This window comes from Apus apus, chromosome 13 (assembly GCF_020740795.1).
Source record: "Apus apus isolate bApuApu2 chromosome 13, bApuApu2.pri.cur, whole genome shotgun sequence".
Classification (NCBI taxonomy): Eukaryota; Metazoa; Chordata; class Aves; order Apodiformes; family Apodidae; genus Apus; species Apus apus.
Genome location: NC_067294.1, coordinates 19,036,320 through 19,057,320, shown reverse-complemented (window position 1 = coordinate 19,057,320; position 21,001 = coordinate 19,036,320). Strand labels below are relative to the sequence as shown.

Here is a 21,001-nt window from a genome sequence, read left to right as displayed (position 1 = left end):
GAGTGTCTTGTCCTGGAAGGAGGTCAGTCATGAGGTTTCCCTGCTATTGGGAGCCCAGGGTATGCCAGGAAAGGGCTTTCCCAGGGGAGATGCTTGTGTATTTGGGAGGGGATGGCCAGGTTGAACTGGCAGCCCCTGAAAGACTGATGCTGTCCCTGCCCCTTCTGTCCTTCAGGCCTCAGTTGTGTCCATACAACATCTTGGAGAGAGGGTCAGGGCTAGACTAGGGCTGGTGGGAACCACCTGCCTTCATAGAATGATAGAATGATAGAAAGATAGAATGATTTGTGTTGGAAGGGACCTTAAAGACCATCTAGATCAAACACCCCTGCATGGGCAGGGACACCAACCACCAGCCCAGGTTGCTCCGAGCCCCATCCAACCTGCCCTTCAACACTGCCAGGGATGGGGCAGCCACAGATTCCCTGGGCAACCTGGGCCAGGGTCTCATCACCCTCACACTAAAGAGATTTTCCCCAATGTCTAACCTAAATCTCCCCTCTTCCAGTTTTAATGCATTATCCCATCACTCCCTGCCCTTGTCAAAAGTCCCTCCCCATTTTTCTGGAGCCCCTTCAGGCACTGGAAGGTGCTCTAAGGTCTTCATGGAGCCTTCTCTTCTCCAGGCTGAACAGCCCCAACTCTCTCAGCCTGTCTCCAGAGCAGAGCTGCTCCAGCCCTCGGATCATCTTCCTCTGGATATCCTCTGGCCTCTCTCCAGGAGCTCCATGTCCTTCTTATGTTGGGGACCCCAGAATTGGGCACACAACTCCAGGTGGGGTCTCATGAGAGCCAAGTAAAAGGGGAGAATCACCTCTTTTGACCTGCTGGCCATGATTCTTTTGATGCAACCCAGGACACAGTCATCAGCAAATTTGCTGCAAAGTTCCACAGTACATGTTACCAACAAAGATGTTGAACAGAACCAGTCCCAGCACCAACCCCTGAGGAGCAACACTCCTTACTGACCTCCCTCTGGACATCGAGCTGTTGATCTCAACTCTTTGAGTGCCACCACCCAGCACCACCACCCAACGAGTGGACCATCCATCAAATCCATTTGTTCCAGTTTGGATACCAGGATGCAATGCAGGACAGTGTCCAAGGCTTTGCACAGGCCCAGCTAGATGGTGTCAGAGGCTCTTCCTTTGTCCACCAATGCCATGACCCCACTGTAGAAGGCCACCAAATTAGCCAGGCAGGATTTGCCCTTGGTGAAGCCATGTTGGCTGTCATCAATCACCTCCACATTATCTCTGTTCCTCAGCAGAGCCTTCAGGAGGATCTGCTCCATGATCTTGTTGGGTGCAGAGGTGAGACTGTCTGGCCCTGGCTCTTCCTTTTCTCTCTTTTTGAAAGGGTTGTTTCCTCTTCTTCGGGTCCCACCAAAGGCAGGAAAGCCAAGGCTCAGGTGAGCTGCCAAGGGGGAAGAGCTGGCTGAGCCACAAATGGGCTGTGAGAAAAGGGTGAAACTGGAGTTCTTTGTTTACCCAGAGCTTCAGGAGACAGTGGCTGTTGGTCCTGGGCAGCCAGTGCAGCAACTGAGGCACTGGCAGGGGAGAGCAGGGGAGGAGAGCACGGGGCACTGCTGGGTGGATGAGTGCAGCCCTGGGGACCTGGGTGCACAATGGAGCCAAGAAGCTCAGGGGTGGTGCTGGCAGGAGGAGGATCTGTCTCCCTTGCCTTGGAGTAGGGTCTCCTCCCATCTCCCAGGCTTGTGGCCTCAAAATACCAGGAGAACTTGCCATCTCCCTTGCTTTCCTGGTGTTCCCATTCCAGAGAGAAGTTCCTGCTTTCTGCCTCCTCAGTGTGGGCAGACAGTCCTAGTCTGGGGTCCGGAGCCCCACAGGAAGGATCTCATTTCTGCCCCTGGGGCAATGCCAGGCTGGTGCCACAGACAGCTGGCTTCTTCTTAGTTGTGACAGCAGAGAAGAGAGAAATCACTGGGCAAGAGGCGAAGCAGTCACATGTCTCTTGGCAGCTCTCAGCTCCGTGCCCCGGTGCCCAATGGTTTCTGTGTTTCTTGCATTAAGCTGCTTTCCAAGAGGACTTGCAGAGCTTGTGGAGCTGGGTCTGAGTTTTCACAGTAGCCTGGTCTTTCTGAGTAGTTTGGTCTTTCTGAGATAGGTGATATGGCCCGTGAACTTGACCTTTCTCCAGAAGCCTGGACCCTTAGGTGGCCATGGATCTCGGGGCACTGCAGCCCTCTGAGTTGAGCACAGATTTGAGCAGGACACCTGCTGCTCCAGCGGGTGTTAGTGGAGCTGGTGCTGATGCTGCTTGGCAGGCACCAGGAGAGGAATTTGGTTATGTCCTCAGAGATGCAAACACTTGGTTGACTGTAAACAAGCCTGTTTCCACGGATGCCCCTCTGCCTGGCAGGCAGCTGGGAGAATGTGGGAGCTTTGGTCCAGAAGAGTTTATGGCTTGTAACTTTTAAACTACTCATTATGCAATCATCTACATGAGAACAACAAAGGCATCTCCTCACTGGCTGTTCTCAGCAACTGGCCATGGGGGCAAACAAAGCCCTTTGGGAGGACTTAAAGAAATGGCCCCTAAGTACGATTTGGTGGAGTGAGGTTTTGAAGCCATCCTTCAGGTATTGCAACGCGGGTCTGTTGCCTGTGTTTCAGTGGCCTGCCCCACAGATGGAAGGCTGGTGTCCATCCAACCTATGTCTGTCTTTGCCAGGGGAATAAAGCTGCTATTTGAATCTTGCTCCAGTGTCTTCCCTGGGCAGAAGCCACTGCTGTCCTTCAAGGAGAAGGAAAACCTGAAGTGTGCATTGACTGTGCTTATAGATGGAGGTATGGGCCAGCCCTGCACTCGTCCTGCTAGAGATGAGAGGGGGAGCCACTACTGAGGCAAAATAGATGTGATACCACCCTTTAAAGGTCCACTGGTTTCTGGATCTGGAGGAAGAGAAGAGCCAACTTGGCTTTTCACGTGAAGCTTTGCCAAGAAGAAAAGGGTCTGTGGCATAGGATTGTCTAAGGGCAGCAGAGTTGCTTGTCCTTCACAAAGTGATGGTCTTAATCACCTCAGCAGCCCTGAGGCGATGAAGAAGCCCAGCTCATGACTGCAGAAGTCCCGTGTGCCTGGCATAGCTGCTGTGACAAGAAAGAGTCAGACACAAGGTGATCTGCAGGTTACTTCCCATGGGCAGCATTAAGACATGTATTGTGGCATGGAAAATTCTCTGAAGTATCTGATGTTGTTCATTAAAATGTTTGCCTTCCTCTCTTTTGGAGCTGCTTTAGGGATGCTTTCTGAAGCATTGTTGTGGCCCAGGGATCTGGTAGGATTCCCTCCTGTCCAGCTGAGACCTGGCTGGGGCTTGAAAACCTGAGATCTCTGCTCTCCATGGTGTAGCTGAGACTAACAGCTCTGGGATGTTGTCCCATAACTTGTCTCATCATCTCAGCATTTTGCTGAAGAGGTGTTTAATTTAAAAGATCTCAGGTCAGAAGCCAGACCTTTACCACAGAGACAACATCTCTTTTCCTTTCCCTTCAAGGTGCCATGGGAAGAACTTTATAAGGTGCTGGGTCTGTTTATACTCTGGTTTCCCACAGTGCAAAAGAGGGTCCACTCTGGCAAGGTGTCAGCAAGGAACAAGCTTCCCTTTGATGAGGCAATTCCTTGACATGAGTAAGAGCGGGTGGCATTTGCTGGACTGACTCTTGGTGTAAGAGAAAGGGACATTTTGGTGTCCCAGTCCTAGAGGGGTGAGGGCAGCTGTCTGCCATGGCTGCTCTTCCAGCACCTCAGATGTGTTTGGGCCAGGCATGGGCTCCAAGGACATCTGCTGGTTGTATGCTTTTACATCAACAGCTCCCAGCCAGGGCTGTACATGCTCTGCAGTGGATGGGACAAGGAGAACAGTTGACTGGACCACGCCAGGAGGAGGAGAAAACTGCAGCAAATCCATGGCTCCCCAAATCCAGCTGCTGAGGAGCCAATGAGAGATGTACCTGGCACAGCAAGAAGTTGCGGTTTCGCACCATAAGGGTGGTTTCAATCTCTCACAGTGTGTTTAGGTAGAGAGGCAGGTTTATTTTTATGGTTTACAACTGAGTATATTGCTTATGGGAATATTTTGGGAACTCATAAAAAGGAGAATTATAGACCAGTCCTGGCATGATCAGGATAAAGTGGTGTGTTAGTGTGCAGGAAACACGAACATCCTCTCAATAATTACACTCAACTAATTGTTTTACAGCTGCCCTGCAAATCTTGTGTTGTAGAAGTGGGAAGATGCAGTGCTCTGATCACACAAAGTTTGGATGGAGCAGGTAAGAGTGTGGGATGTGGAGCACTCTGTGTTGGAGGGGAAAAGAGTTTACAAAACAGGAGTGTTTGCAAACTGGCTTTAGCAGAGAGCTGTGGGCTGGTCTGCAGGCAGCACAGCAGTCACAGCCCTTCTGCCCAAACCAGTGCTGGAGGCTGGAAAGGGAAGGGACTCCAGCATTTGTGAGGGAGGTGTTGTTCTGCACTAGGGGCAAGATGAAGGGGGAGAGAGGGCTATTTCTGCATCTCAGTAAGAAAGGTCCAACAATAAAAAGCTTAATAAAATAGCTGTTTTAATGAGATTGAAAAGAAGGATATACAATAGTTTGAAGGACCAAAAAGGAGGAAATCCTCTCCAGGGATAGGATATACTCAGCGCCATGGGAAAATCCACCCAGAGTCCATCTGATGCTGCACAAGCACAGGATGTCCCACATCTGAAGGGGCATCAAATTTACTCACTCTTGATATTTCTCTTTTTATTCTGCCTTATGAAAACAGCTGCTTTATCAAGACATTTGGCTGTTGGGCCTTTATCACTGAGACCTGAGAGAGTCTGGACCACCTTCCCCTGGCCCAGCCCAGACATGCTGTGGGAGGAATAAGGGAATGTCCCTGAGGAAGGGGGTGTGTGCTGGGTGGGGGGACTCACTGCACCCGCCACTCGCCCCTCCCAGCTCCCTGGGGGCTCCTGCCTGCTCTCTGGCCATGTGCGAGCCCTTCTCTGGAGGGGCTCTGGGAGCCTCAGTTCCTCACTGCATCACTGCATGGAGAAGCTCTGTTCCTGCAAAGGGATTAAGTGCTGCATGTTGTGTCACAGGCAGCCAGCATCTCACCCCTCAGTTTGGGGTTGAGACACAGCCTTGTCAAACTGGTTAGAGCTCATGTATCCCAGAGTGACAGTCCTAGATGAGGCAGTGCGATGGGAACCCTGGGATGCTCCGGGTCCATTCCTGCAAACAGCGTGACTGTCCCCAGCACTAGGTCAGGATGACCATGGCCTCACTGGGCCTCATTAACCCCAACAATGGAGGACCCCAGCCCCCATGCTGCGCTCTCTCCTAGGAACATACCACCTCCTGGAAAAGAGAAACCACCTGGATGATCAATGCATCCAAAACTGCACTATGGGGTAATTGCCTCTTGTGACATACCCCACCAAGAAGTGTTTGGCTCTTGCTTTTGCACCTGCCTGCCAGGTAGTTTTTGGCCACCATTAATTCAGCCCTTATGCTCCTCTGGCCCAGACTAAATGAGACTACCTCCCTTCACCCCTGCTCTTAGTCCCTGTGTCCCTGACCCAACTATCCCTCATTACCACAGTTTCACCAGAGGGCAGCGCAGGCAGTAGCAGCATCCCCTGGGTCAGGTAAGTGGTGGTGATATCCATACCCCATCAATCCTGTAGCGAGCAGAGACTCCCACAGAAGCCTCTATCCTGGCGGAGCTGGCCTGGCAGCTTGCCCAGGTCATGAATTTTGGATGAGGAAATACAACTGGTTGTCCCTGACTTGGCAGGGTTAATCCCGCTGCAGCTGCATGCGGGGCTGCAGTCTGTGTCCTCAGCTGGAGCCGGGACGTGCACGGCAAAGGGCTGAGGAGGGAGCTACAGACCGGGAAAGCCCGTGGCCATCACTCCACCAATACGGTGGGGATAGTCAAGATTTGCCTGTGGAGGGAGGATCCGGCGGATCCCACAGGCAGATGCAGCAGAGGAGCTGCCTCGCTCTGCAGCCTTCCATTGCTGCTGAACAGGCTTTGCGGGGAGAAGGAGCTGAAAACGGAGCTGAAGTGGAAACTGAGGCTTAGGTGCTTGGAGGGGCTTAGGAGCCTAATTCAACCCCTCACTCTCCAGGGAAGCAGGAGCTCATGGGCCCTGCATTCTGCTCTCAAGCTCAGCAGATAGTAAGACTTCCACCTTGGATAAAAATAATTTGCATTAGCTTGTGGAGAAAAGGAGGCATAAGGACAAAATTAAACTGCAAAGCATGGGATTACAGTGTGACATGAAGCAAGGAAAGAGAGAGGGAGAAGGATAAAGAACTTGGGTTTTATGTTTTATTTTGCATCTCTTTACCTGGCTGAAGGACAGGTGGGTGAGGACAGGGACAGTGTCAGGATGTGCCCCTGTGGGTAGGATCCAGCCTCCTGACCTGGTCATCACAGCAGGGGTTTGCATGCAGGACCTCACTACACAAAAGCCTGGTGCCCTCGGTGGGCTGAACCCAGATGGTTCCAGCCTGGCCCCCCAGCATATGCAGGACAAGAGGCTGGTGTGCAGGGCATCACTGAGAACTGTCCTGCAAAGAGATGTGTCTGGGGAGCTAACAGAGGGGCCGACCAACAATCCATGGGGCAGAGCCCAAGGACCTGTCTGTGCCAAAGGGTGTGGGATCACTTAGGTTAATCCACAGGCATGAGTAACAATGCCAGGGTGATGCTTGGTGAAAAAGCAGAGGCAGCCAGTCCCTAAGCCAGGGTGGACATGCTTGCAGCAGCTGTCTTGGGACAAACTGCACGCCAGGATGCAAGAGCAAAGCTTGACCACGGCACACTGGGGAGGACCTGAGGCAACCCTCCTCCTGCAGTGCCTCTGCACCTTCCTGCACAGCAGCCTGTGCCCAGGCCCAAGCTACAGGTGTTGTCCTGCCCTGTGTGTTGTCCTTAGGGGGTGTAGGGTCTTCCTGGGAAAGTGTGTGCTGATGGGGAGTCATGAACGGAACATCCAGGTCCCATCTCCAGGTTTTTCCTGCCCCTTACATGCAGCAGCCTGTGCACAGCTCACCCCTCTCCTGATCCCAGCCCTCCTTGCAAAGGGCAAGATGGCAAGGTGAGGGATGAGGCTCCAGCACCCCTTCAATCCTCCTGGCTTCCTGCCCAAACTGCTAATTAAACTGCCAGTTTTATCAAGTGATTTTTCTGATGTGAAAACTTTTCCGTAAGGAACTGGTTCCAAATCCACCAACTCATTTAACATTTATTTTAAATCTAAGCTTTATATCATATAATTTCCTCCAGGGCTTGATTATCTCCTAGTAAAAGCACTGTTGTTCTGGTTTGTGAGACCTATATTTAATCTTGCTGTAAGGTCTCTGCACCTCTCAGTACAGGGCTTAGATGCTGCCACCTCAGCTCCTGGGGTCTCCTATTTGTTTGAATCCCTTAAACAAGTCCCTGCTTCTGTAATACCAAGGGTGTTCTCCAGCCATGGGGAATCAATTCTATTGCTACAGAATTGATCTCCTGCATCTCAGCAGTCATTTGGAAAATGTCTCTTGTCTAAATGGTGGAAGATACTATTTAAAAAGGCAATCAAGGGCAAAGCTAGACAAGGAGCCTTGTCGGTCTCTGTTATTGTGGTGGCACCTCAGGTCCTCCTTCTCTGTGTTTACTTCACCTATTTTTACATCAAAATGGATGAAACAGGCAAAAGTGGGAGGGGAAAGTATTTTCCAGAGCCTGCAGACAGCCCTCAGTAGTCCTTAAGAGGATCTGGGCAGCCCAGTTCATCTTTGCAATGCAAAAAGTTGTTGCTTCGTGGATCAGCTCTTCAGTGCTTGCACCTACCACCCCTCCCCCAGTTTACAAGTTGCTGGCATCGCCCCATGGCCATCATCTTCATCTGTCACACCCCTTTACCAGCACCCCAGTGCACTGCTCCTCACAGAGCCCTGAGGTGTCCTGAAGCAGAGGGGAGAAGTGCTGAATATGGACATTTATAACAAAAGCTCTTTGCACTAACTGGATTAACCTTGAATTCCATAGAAGCCTCCTTCATGCTTGGCTGATTCTAAGATAGCACAGAGTTTTTCCTCTGTTGTGAGATGCAGTCACCACAAAGAATTTGGGGTGTCCTTATGTGCTTAAAGTGCACTATTAAAGGCAGTTGTGATCCATGCTGGGCCTGACTGCCCCGTGCCAGCATCTCAGGTGGACTTTTCTCAGGTGGCATGTGTTTGCATCTCTGGCAGAAGCTTGGTGTGAAAAATTTTTCACCAGTATTGTGAACGTTGGTCAAAAATGTGTTGTTTCAGGTTGAGCAAAACCCATGTGTCTTCCCCTCAAGTTGGTCTTGTTATTTTTGGGGTGTTATTATAATTGAGGTAGAGGTAGAAGTGCTTGGAGCAGAACTGGTAGGGCCCTCCATGAAGAGTTTCTCTTGTGGATACATGGTGCTGCTTCAGAGAGAGGGTTCTCTGCAGTTCCACAGCCCCCCAGGCTGCTTCTACTGCTTTCACAGCAAAAATTTGAACAAGTGCTGTTTGAAATGCCACCTCCAAAAGCAGGGACTGAACTAATTTTGAATCCACAAGAAGCAATCTTGCAGCGGATGACCTGGAGCCCTCTTGTCACCCAAAATGCTACAGCTCAGGACAGGCTTTCTCACTGTGATGGCATCCATATCTCCATACCCTCTAGAGATCAACCATTCACTCTCTAGACAAGCAGCATCATTAGAGAAGGCAAAACTGTGTCGATGCTTTTATCACCAGCACCGTTTTTGATCTTTGCAACGGTATGTCATGGCATGGGTCTGCCTGGCAATAGCTGAGTGCTTCAACTCTTTCATTTGTCATAGAATCACAGAATGGTTTGGGTTGGAAGGGACCTTAGGGAACATCTAGCCCCTGGCATGGGCACCTCCAACTGGACCAGGTTGCTCCAAGCCCTATTCAACCTGGCCTTGGACACTTCCAGGGATGGGGCAGCCACAGCTTCCCTGGGCATCCTGGGCCAGTGTCTCACCAGTCTCACAGGGAAGAATTTCTTCCTAATATCCAAGCTAAATATTCCCTCTCCCAGCTTAAAACCATTCTCCTTCCTCCCATCCTCTCTTCCTGCCCTTGTCCAAAGTCCCTTCCCAGATTTCCTTGAGCCCCTTCAGGCACTGGAAGCTGCTCTAAGGTCTCCCCAGAGTCTTCTCTTCTCCAGGCTGAACAGCCTCAACTGTCTCAGCCTGTCTCCAGAGCAGAGCTGCTCCAGCTTTCAGATCATCTCCATGGACTCTTCTGGACTGTCTCCAGGAGCTCCATGTCCTTCTTGTATTGGGGACCCCAGAACTGGACCCAGCCTTGCACGGGAGGTCTCACAAGAGCAGGGCAGAGGGGAAACATCCTTGATGCTTCTTTTTGATGCAACCTGGGATATGTTTGGCTTTCTGGACTGAATCACTATTTTTCATAGTGATTTGGTGATGTTGTTCTTCATTTTTCTTCTCAACTAAAGGCTCTCCTGGCTCAGAATTGCCATGTAGCAACATCCAATTGGTACGGACTTTAAGAAGGGAACTTGGAGGTGCAGGGAGATACGTGATTCACTGGCAGGACTGTAACAGTTATTTAATACCCAGAGGGTGTGAGGGGGTTAAGCAGAGAGAAGGGAGAAAAATCAGAGTGGCTGGCAGAGCGATTCCATGCCAGGGAAGGGTCTCTAGGATGGAGGGGTCTGTCACTGGGGAGTGGGGACTGCAGTGCCCAGGAGCTGTAGATACACCCTCCTGCTAGAAGCATTGCCCCTACCAGTGCCATTTTGCACCCATGTGCCACCTCTCTGGTGCCAGTGCCTGGCCAAGATCATCCTTCTGGGGTTCAAGAAGTGTTGCCTCACTGGTCACAGCTTTCAGCTGTTGTCCTCATCTGCTGGTCTCATGAGAGGAATGACCCTGGGCAGGGTGGGCAGGGATGACAGAACAATTGCTCCTCAGTGGCAGGCTGCCCTCTGCCTCCTCCCTCCTGGGTGCTGTGACACCAACCCCAGGCTGGAGCTGCAGATAAATGGAATGGGTGCAGATGTATGTATCTACGAAACAGAGTGTGGGAGAGGCAGGGTTGAGCCAAGCCTGTCAAGGCACAGCACCACAGTGATCAACCTGCAAAATGTGGGTGCTAAGGCATGGACTGGAACATCTGATTGGAAGGTTGGGAGGAAAAAGAGAAGGCTGAACTGTTTGTGTTTTGTTTCCATTCATCATTCTTGCTCATGTGGGTGGACAAGGAGTGAATGAATTCTTGAGGAGGGCAGCAAATAAGAGGCACACATTTCCTTGAGAGATGAGTGACTTTTTTTTCTTCCTTTCATCTAGGTTTATGTGCCCAAGAGGGGCTGGAGGGAACCGTAATAGCTTTTCTGCCATGTGAAAGAAACCACTTAGCTCTTGATTTTTCTTTTGATTGCCAAGAGAGAAAAGGTTTTTCAGGACAGGTTTCATCATCTAGTGAAGGACTGGTTTGTCTCCCAACAGCAGATGTGTCCAACTTCTTTCCTTTGTACTGTTGAGCATCTCACAGAAAGGCAGTAGGACAATGCTCTCCCAGCTCAGGGCAGGAGGGTTAGCTGGGTCAGGCCTCCATAACATGATGGTCTATTTGGCAGAGGCAGCACTGCCTCTGTTCTGCCTCAGTTCTGCTTTCACCTGCTGGCACTAGTCTGGAAGGTGACATTAATAAGCAGGAGATGCAGGAACACAGAGGAGCAGGGGTAAGCCAAGGAACAGCTGAGACCATGACAGCAGTGCTGGTGGGGGACTCCTGAGGTGAGTCTTGGTTTCCTTTGCTGCAGTCACGCTGCTTGCTGGAGCCTCTGACTGGCCAGTGGAATAGGAGACTTGGGCGGCCTCTCTCCATCCCAGTCCTTACCTACCCGAAGGACTGCCAGATAGGGTTTATTTTGACCATGGTCTTGCATAGAATATCTCCAGATTGGAGTCTCAGATTGGGTGCTGGGCTTTGGAATTTCCATATAATTTTTGAGCTCAAAATTTATCACCTGCCTTTCTCACTTCACCCCAGACTGTGGCAGTGTCTCCCTGATGCCAGGAGTCAGGTGTGTCCTGGCAAAGGGTTGGCTCCTGCCACATGGCAGGTACCAATGCTCTCCATGGACTATGTACCCTCTGCTGCCAAGGGTCAAGTCTTTTCACCTTGGGGCAGAAAGGCAGATGTTCTGTTCTTCACCATACCAAAAGAGCTCTTCCTTTGACAGGATTTTCCCAATTCAGATCTGCAGGAACATGTCTTCAGCTAAGGTGGAGGAAGCTGAGGATCTGCAGTCTGTGGAAGGTACTGAAGATGTGCAACTTGCCTGCCTGTGCTGTCGAGGGTCAATGTCTCTTCTCAACAGAAGAGCTGCAGGGTTTCCTTAGGAGGAAAGGGACACTGGGACACTGCCTTTTGTGTCATCTGACACCAGGCAGGGCTCTTTATGCCAGCAGCTCCCTTGACAGAAGGAAAGGAAGACCTGAGAAGCACTTTGTTTTGTAGTAATTCCTGGGAAACTGTAGGAGCTGAACAAAAGAACAGCCCCCATGGAATTGTCTGAGGTGTCAAGGCCCGTGACAGTGCTGCTGAGCTCCTGGAGACCTGAGGCAGGGTGGAGTCTCCCTGCCAGGATGGCAAATATGATGGGTTTTTGCAGCAGCAAGGTAGGCTTTGGAGAAATAAAGCAGCCAGGGGAGGAAACAGTTGTTTTTTTGAAATAATGGCCCTTCATGAGGAGTTCTGGCTGGTGCCTGAATGCAGAATGAACTGGCTTTGCTGCTTGGCAAAGGGAAAATATGGAAGATGAGGAAACAAAACCCCAGAAGGCAATAGGTATGGATGGGTCAGGGACATAAACATTCAAGGGTAGTTGCATTGAGGTGGTTTGGTGGAGAAAGGTTGATGACAAACACAAAGCCTCTCTGCTGAAAAGCTCAGTGGATTTTGCAGAAGAGAAAAGAAGCTGGCAAGTGTTGAAATTTGCCACAGTTTTGATCATTCTTAAACAAGGCGAAAACTGGAAAATATCTGCCAACCCTGAGACCAAGCGAGGGTGATGTCAGCTAACAACCACAAACAGAACTGGAGAAAACCTTTGTGAGACAAAATGAGAGGCAGAAGAGGCCCCAAAGATGTGGTAGCTGGTGATGGAGACACAGTGAACAGGGAGACACCCTGAGGAACAGACATGGGAACTGCAGAAAATGCATCTGGAAGCAAAGGGCGAGATTTAAAAAATACTATTTGGCAAACTGGCTTTGGAACCCAAATGTTTTTGTCCGTCTCTCCATGCAGATAAAGCCAATGCATGTCCCTGACCTACAATAAGGCCTTGAGCACACTAAGCTCTTTCTAGAAAGCTTTGAAAAGAGCAGTGTGGTCAGGAGGCCACATGGTGATGCATGGTACAGCTCAGAAGCAGAGAAAGACCCTGGGCAGATCACTGCCTAAGCCACCTGGCAATGAGAAACCTGGGGAGAGGTGTTAGGAAAGAATGTGACTGAGGCTCAGCAGTCCATGGGCATCTTAGGAGGAAGCCATCACTCTTAACTGTGTGCTTTCCTATAAGCCAAACCACACCACTTCCTGGATACTGGTCAGCCTTTTCCCTGGTGTGCTTTGGGCCATCTCCTTGCACATCCACAGCATTCCCTTGGGAGAAATGCCCTCCAGGCCTGGGGGATGAACTAGGACCTTCTCCTTCCACTTGTTCTTTTGGGACCTGTAGTGAACTCAAGCATGTCTTCCAGGTGAGGATCAGCCCTCTGACACCAGCACATTGCAGGAGTCTTTTGGCTCCTTGTTGGTCATCACCCTAATAACAGAACCTCTCCTAGAGCCCACAAAACCTCCCATAAGGCCAGGGTGCAGCAAGCAGGGGAAGGGAAGGCATCCCTCCCTTCTCTGTGACATTTGGAAATCTCAGGTGGAGGCTGGGTTGAGATTGGGACTTTCCAGCACTAGAAAGACATTGACAGCCTGGAATGAGAGCAGCAGAAGTTGCGGGCCGGACATCAGGAAGTTTGAGAAGAATCTCAGTGAGCTGGCTTTGTTCACAGCCTGGAGAAGTGAAGACCTTGCTGTTTCTGGCCACCACCTGCAAGTGGAAGTAGAGGGGCAGAGCCTCTCTGATGGCATGGGGTTGAGAGAGAGGCAACAGGCACAAGGTGGAACACACGGAATTTCTGTTAGACATAAGGAAAACTTGTTTTACCATGAAAGTGATCAAAACTGGAGCAGGTTCACCAGGGAGGTTAAAGCGCAAGGTAGGCATCACCTGGAGCAATCTACCCTAGCTGGCCCTGCAATGAGACCTCCTGAGGTCCCTGCCAGCTTCAGTTATCCTGTTATTTCATGATCAAGGGTCAAGTCTCTGTGGAGCAATTGAAAAGAGATATTTTTAAAATATGTTATTTTGGCTCCATTTACTCAAAGCCAGTGTTCAGATTGGGCTGGTGACTGCACCCAGAGCCTTGCCTTATTAATTTCATATGTCAAAATGCCCAACAACCTACAGAAAAGAATTATATTCTATTTATGTAGGGGAAGAAATTTAATCCTAAACCATTTCCCAAATGATAAGAGAAATGCAAGCATCTCTGGTGATAAAGACTAGTTGTCTTCACAACAGCTGGGCTGGACAGCAAGAAAATACTGCTAAAAGGACATGTGGCCAGTGCCCTTTTATGAGGCCAAGTGTCCTGGTTTCCAAAATGCCCCAGAGACAGGGAAAAAGCACCCTTTTCAAAATTGTCCCAGAGGCCTCACAGGTATCTTGTGTTGGTTTTCTCCCAGCTGTTGGACCCCTGTGTTCCTGCTGGGATTTCAACCTGCAAACAGGCAGAAAACAAGGATTAGCAATTCAAATTAGCAACTCAAGTCCATTGGAGGTAAAAGGAAGACCAGAGGAAGTGTGGGCCCACTGCTGAGTGAAGCAGGTGCCCTGGTGATGGAGGACATGGAGAAGGTGGAGTTACTTCATGCCTTCTTTGCTTCGGTCTTTACTGCTAAGGTTGACCCTCAGGATTCCCAAACCTTCCAGACCACAGAAGAAGTCATGAGTGAGGAAGACTTCACCCTGATTGAAGAAGATTGGGTTAGAGATCAATTAAGGAAACCAGACATCTACAAATCCATGGGCCCTGATGGGATGCACCCACGTGTGCTGAGGGAGCTGGTAGAAATCATCGCTAGACCACTCTCCATCATCTTTGAAAAGTCCTGGAAAATGGGAGAGGTGCCTGAGGACTGGAGGAAAGCCAATGTCACTCCAGTCTTCAAGAAGGGCAAGAAACAGGAGTCAAGTAACTACAGACCAGTCAGCATTACCTCCATCCCTGGGAAGATGATGGAGCAGCTCATTCTGGGGGTAATCTCTAAGCACATGGAAGAAAAGAAGGTTATCAGAAGTAGCCAGCACGGGTTCACCAAAGGGAAATCATGTCTGACTAATCTGATAGCTTTCTGTGATGGTGTGACAGAACGGATAGATGCAGGGAGAACAGTGGATGTATCTTCCTCAACTTCAGCAAGGCTTTTGACACTGTCTCGCAGAACATTCTTGTGTTTAAGCTCAGGAAGTGCGAGTTAGAAGAGCAGACAGTGAGATGGATCAATAGAACAATAGAGCCCAGAGGGTTGTGATCAACACTGCAGAGTCCAGCTGGAGACCTGTGACTAGTGATGTTCCCCAGGGGTCAGTACTGGACCCAGTCTTATTCAACATCTTCATCAATGACCTGGATGAGGGGATGGAGTGTATCCTCAGCAAGCTGGTTGATGATATGAAGCTGGGAGGATTGGCTGAAACACCTGAAGGCTGGGCAGCCATTCAGTGAGATCCTGACAGACTGGAGACCAGGGCAAAGAGGAACCTCATGAGGTTCAACAAGAGTGAGTATAGAGTTCTGCACTTGGGGAGAAAAAACACCATGAATCAGTACAGATTAGGGGTTGACCTGCTAGAAAGCAGCCCCATGGATAAAGACCTTGTGGTCCTGGTGGACAATGAGTTATCCATGGGACAGCAATGTGCCCTTGTGGCCAAGAGAGCCAATGGTGTCTAAGAACAGTGTGGCCAGCAGGTCAAGGGAGGTTCTCCTCCCCCTCTACTCTGCCCTCATAAGACCACATCTGGACTACTGTGTACAGTTCTGGGCTCTCCAGTTTAAGAGGGACAGGGATCTACTGGAGAGAGTCCAATTAAGGCTACGAGGATATTAAGAGAATGGAATGTGATTCTATGATTCTATGATTCTGTGAAATGCTTGGGCATTTAAACTGTCTTTTCTGGAGAACTTGATCTAGAGCAGGAGAGCTCCAGATCAAGTCCTGCTATGGGGTATCTCCCTCCTTCTCAGGCAGAGTTTGTGTTGCTGTCTGAACAAAGTATTAGGGAAAGGGGAATTTCCACACAGATTTTTGTTAAAAGCAGAGAAAAGTCAGGTTGTTTCCCTACTCCTTCAAGCAGATTCCCGAATCCAAAGTACTGTTCTTCCCTCTGCCGTGGGAAATGCTCCCGGTCCCTTCTGCCTCTGCCTGTGTTCCTCCACAGTTTTGCATGGTCACCGTACAGGGAAAGCTTTCAGAAACATCTGAAAACAGAAGAAGGACATGGAGCTGTTGGAGTGTGTCCAGAGGAGGGCCACAAAGGCGATCCGAGCGCTGGAGCACCTCCTATGGAGACAGGCTGAGAGAGCTGCGGTTTGTTCAGCCTGGAGAAGAGAAGGCTCCAGGGAGACCTTAGAGCACCTTCCAGTGCCTGAAGGGGCTCCAGGAAAGCTGGGGAGGAGCTTTTACAAGGGCATGGAGTGATAGGAGGGAGGGGAATGGCTTTAATGGCATCTACCCATGGGAGTGGGTAGATTTAGCTTGGATATTAGGAAGAAATTCTTCTCTGTGAGGGTGATGAGACACTGGGCCAGGTTGCCCAGAGAAACTGTGGCTGCCCCATCCCTGGAAGTGTCCAAGGCCAGCCCGGTTGGGGCTTGGAGCAACCTGCTCTGGTTGGAACTAGACGATTCCATTGCAGCTCGGAGGAGGATCCCCGCGGCTCCGCGACGCGTCGCTCGGCTCCGCGCCGCTCCGCCCCGCCGCAGCCCCGCACCGCGGCCGCCGCAGGGCCGGCGGGGAGGGCGGCCAGCGGGGCTCAGCCGGCGGCATGAGGCGCGACCCGGCCCCCGGCTTCTCCATGCTGCTCTTCGGCGTTTCCCTCGCCTGCTACTCGCCCAGCCTGAAGTCGGTGCAGGACCAGGCGTACACGGCGGCGGTGGTGCTGGAGGGCAAGGTGCAGTCCGTGGGCCCCCCCGCCGGCGGCGGCAATGACAGCCGAGGAGCCGCCGGGGGGGTCTTGGTCAAAGTGCTCGACCTGTGGCCCCTCAACAGCGGCGGGCTGCAGCGGGAGCAGCTCATCAGCGTGGGCTCCAAGGCGCCCTGCTTTAAAGTGAAGCGCAACCACCGCTACATCTTCTTCCTGGAGCCCACCGAGGAGCCGCTCGTCTTCCGCACCGCCTTCGCCCCGCTCGATACCAGCGGCAAGAACCTCAAGCGGGACGTGGCGCGGATCCTCTGCGCCGACTGCGGTACGGGCCGCGCCGCGGAGGCGGGGGGCGGTGGCCGGGGGGCGCGGGCAGCGGCTGCTGCGGGGGGCGGTGATGGGGCGGCGGGGAGCGCCGGGGGCCGCGGGGCCGTACCCACGGGGCTGTGAGGTGCTGGCGATCCCCCCCGAGCCGGCAGCGGGGGCAGTGCCTGGCAGCGGGGGCGATGCGCTCCGCCGGGCTCGGCCGCCGCGCCCGCGGTTCCAGCCCCGGCCGCGGGGTCCCCGCTCGCCCGGCTCAAGGTCCCGGCCGGCCCCGGCCCCCGGCGCCGTGTCACTGGCGCAGCCGCCAGCCCCGGTGCGGGGCGCGGGGGAAGGGCCCGGCTGCCGGTGAGCCCGCAGCCGCCGGCTTTTCCTTCGGTGTCGGGGGTTCCCCGGTGCCCCCCGCTTGGTGCCGCCCCGCTGGGTCCGCCCGGGTGGTGCAGCCCCGGCTGGCAGGGCCGCTCCGCTTTGCGGCGGTGTCTCTGGCAGCTCTGGCCGCGCTGGGGCCGCCTGGCGCGTGTTGACTGGTGCGGAGATGGGCTCCTGGCCGGGGGATGCGTGGCCTGGGAATTACACTGGCTCTCCAGGTGGGCCCTAAGTACCGGGAAGTTTTGTCTCCTTCAAAATGATGGCCTCGCGTTGTGAAGTTGGTTTTCTTTTGTTCGTTCAGTGCGTTTCGATGTCCCTCATCCGCACACCCACGCCGCTCTCGGGCGTGCTGGGTGCTGGTCCTGCACACCTTAATGAACGTGGTTATGAAATGACTTCAGTGGGGAAGCGCCTGCTGGAGCCACGGACCTTTAGTGCCTGGATTTTCCTTGCTGTCTTCTGGCTGGGCAAATACCTGCGATGGGCTGGGCGGTGGGGCACCGGGAGAAGACAATGACTGCATTTTCCAAGGGTTCAGAGCTGAGTTTGCAAAAATGCCAGGCCAGCCCTTCATCCAGCTTGAATGCTCAGATACTGTGTCACAAAATCTGGAGAAGGCCAGGGTTAACCCAGGGAGCTCCGAGTACCACGGCGTGCCACCAGAAATGGATGGGAATCTCTCATGTTTGGTGGGTTACAAGGATATACAGGGATATACAGGGCATATCTCCAGGGAATCCAGGTTCCCCGTGTGATGAGAGCATGCTGTACTTCCTCATCAGCTTAATTGGCCTTTTACCTCATTAAAAGTAAGGTGTCTTATCAGGTTATACTCAGCTCTGTAATGAACATACATGTGCTGCTTTGTTGTTGGTGTTGTGTTATTAACAAGGTGTTTCTGGGGCAAATTCTGTGCCATTCAGGACTGCTAATGCCAAAATTTGAAAGCCAGACCTGTCTCTTTTTTTAGTTATCCAAAAGATAAATGTAGGAGATTGTGTTTCCTGGGAGAAAGGTGGAGCCTTGCGTATCACAATGTGTTGTTAAGGAAAATGGGCTAGGACTGCATACGAGAAAACTAATTTGGGAGACACTAATTTCATGTATATCTGTATGTGGGGCATTGTAGAGGATTTAGTGAAATAGCTGTTGCAGAGTTAAGTGGAAGGTAAGTGAGGGAATTTCTTGGGACTGTGGTCTCATCATCAGGTTAAAGCACAATAAAAGCTTTTCTTTTAAAGCAAGAAGATTGCAAACTTGCACATTTCTGAGCAGCAGGGTAGGACTTTAAATGGAACGGAGGCTGCTCCATGGCTTCCTGGGTCAGGCCCAAAGTGATACCATGTAGGCTGGTGTAACAACAAGTTAAGGGATGTCATTCTGCCCGTGACACCTTCTTGGAGCTGGTGCTTTAGTATTTTTGGAGGTCTGAATAGGCTGCTGGCTAAGGGACTCTGCAGGTTGTTGGGAGTGTTGTCTCAGCAGAGCTCTACGCTAGATTGCAAAGGGAAGAGAAAAGCTGGTGGTTGGGTATTGTCATAGCTGCAGTTTGGTTCAGTGATGAAGATTAAACAGGAGCCTCAGCCTGCTGAACTTGTGGTTCCCCAATCACTTAATGCTCTTGGTTCAGCGGGGAGGTTACTTCTGAAGGTGACATTCCTGGCAGGATCTTCTGTTTTGTAGCACCCAAGGTGCTGGAAAGGTGTGTAGGCTGGGAGACAGGCCCTGGTCTAACTTCTTGCTCCTCGGTTTCTGCGGGGAGGGCAGATTCAGAGGGGTGCAGGGGTATTTTCTGTTCTTGCTGCAGATGGGGTTGTGATAACTCCTGAGTTGGCAGGATTGAAGTGTCCAGGGACTACATGCACTCTGAGGGACAGCCAGGCTGCAGCCTTGTAAGGGATATTACAGATTCAGGGGGACAGATACTGGGGTCTCTCTTGAGTGGGGGGAGGGGACCTCATGGCTCTGATCACTCTAATCCCTGCACTCCCAAACATGGAGTCCTTGCAGGACCATCTTCCCCCTGCTCTGGCTCCGTGCCTGGATCAGTTTTTTAGTGATTCATTCCCTTCTCCCAGGCTAAGATGCTGTGTCCTCTGCTCTTGCTGCTTGCCCAGGTCCAGGATGTGTTGCAGGATTGGGCCTGGGGTTGTAGCCTCAGTGTTTCTCTCCAAGGAGCAGAGGAACAGTCTCTGCTGTTTGCATAGTTTGCTCAGAGGAGAGAAAGTGGGTGTTGAGGCTCTGTACAGGACCCAGACGCTCCCTGGCAGAGCCAGAGGGCTGGAGAAGTGGGAAGGGTCGCATGGGGAGTGGGAGGCAGAGCAGGAAAACCAGCCTGTGCAGCTAGCATGTGTGCAGGGCCTGGTTGGGCTGCCCTGTGTCTGCATCCCTGTGCTGAGGTCCAGGGAGGGGGATTCTCACTTTGTCCATCCTGATGCTGGGCAGCCTCCAGAGACTGGAACTTCCCTACCTGCCAGCCTTCAAGGTTTGCAGCCTCTGCATCTCTGCCCAGCTGTGGATTTGCATCCTGGCACACAGGGGGCAGCTGGTCCCTGGGCCCTGCCTCCTGTGGGTCTCACCACCTGTTTGCCCATCTTAAAATGTCTTCTGCACTGGGAGTATTACTGTTTTGGTGTTGTTTTTTTTACTGTTGTATAATGATTCCTGTTACTGCTTCTGCTCCTGTCTCTTTTCTTTACATCTTTTAGCTCCTTAATTTTGGATGATCTCTTATCTCCTTTGTGCCTACATGTACAGAACAAGGAGGAAGAAATAGGTCCAGGACATGGTGCTGACTGTCACTGGTGAGGTGGCTGTGTGGCATGGTATCCCTGCTGAGACTGCTCCTGATTTGGGTCCAGAAAGGGATTGTGGTCCTGACCCTCCTGGTCTTTGAGGGTTGCTCATGTCATCATTTTGCTTTCCCCTCTACATGAGTCCTATGCAAAGATACATTTGCAGATACTTTTGGTACAGGAGGGGCTCTCACTGGTAGGGGTTTTAATCTCCTGGGCTCTGATTTCTGCTTTCATAGAGGAACAAATGTCTTTGTGCCTCCATATACAGGAAGTTGCAAAGTAACTTTAATAAGAGCTCGTACATCTCCTGGAGCACCTCACTGAAAATGCTGCAGAGTTCCAGGGTGAAGTACACGACTTACCTGTAGGATTAGCTAGCTTAGTCTGGGCAAGTAATCTGGTGGTGGCAGATCCCTGGGAGGATTTGCAGGCAGAGGACCTGTTGTCACAGCAGGTACTTCTTGTGAGATCAGCTTGGTTGTTGTTTCGTTTTTGTTTTTTTTTTCCAGCCAGGAGGTGCATTGATCTTGTTGGAAATCAGGAGCATGTTGAGCATGTTGGGGCTGTGGCACTAGACTTGGTGGCCACATGATGCTGGGACCTGCTTACCTATTGATTCTAGGAGCCAGGTTGGTTACAGCTGGCCTGCAAAGGAGGATTGAGGCCTGATTTCAAAGTGTCCGCTGGAAAAGACAGCCCTCTGGATTACAGAGTAGGTGTTGCTGCCTGAAATAGCACTGGCAGCTTTGGACCAGCAGCTCATGCAAAAATATATCCTCTATCTTGCAAATCACCAAGCTTGCTCCAAGCCAGGGAGCCCCAGGGGAAGCGTGCAGGTGGGCTCTGGTGCTTGCTGTTCATCCCAGGACAGCTGTGGAGCAGGGAGCAGCAAAGCTGGGTTTTCTCACACACCACCCTGCTAATTAGAGCTGTCTGAAACTATTTCTCACCACCTTCAGAAAATCACACTTCCTTGGGTTTGCAGAAGAGTGAAAACTTGCTTCCTTCTTGCCTTGTGTTTCTGTGGATGGGGAACAGTCACTTGGCTGCAGCAAGATTTTGTGCCCCGCAAGGACGGCATGTTTCTGGCTCCTCTCTGCTCCTGGCTGGCTGGATTTGGCCTGGGAGTGGACCTGGGGTAGCTGTGTCCCCATGGCCAGGACAGCTCCTCATCTCCCAGCTGAACCAGCTGTGATGGCAACTTGCAG

At 51.7% G+C, this 21,001-nt stretch overlaps 1 protein-coding gene across 2 annotated transcripts in view; it reads left to right on the top strand.

Annotated features, from left to right (window-relative positions):
- Window positions 1–16,194: 16,194 nt before the first annotated feature.
- NRG2 (neuregulin 2) overlaps window positions 16,195–21,001 on the top strand; it is a 175,583-nt gene continuing 170,776 nt past the window's right edge. For both annotated transcript variants that reach the window (XM_051630890.1, XM_051630889.1), the window contains exon 1: window positions 16,195–16,630. In XM_051630890.1, coding sequence (XP_051486850.1) covers window positions 16,210–16,630 — 421 coding nt within the window. In that variant the 5' untranslated portion in view covers window positions 16,195–16,209. The remainder of the gene's footprint in view (window positions 16,631–21,001) is intronic.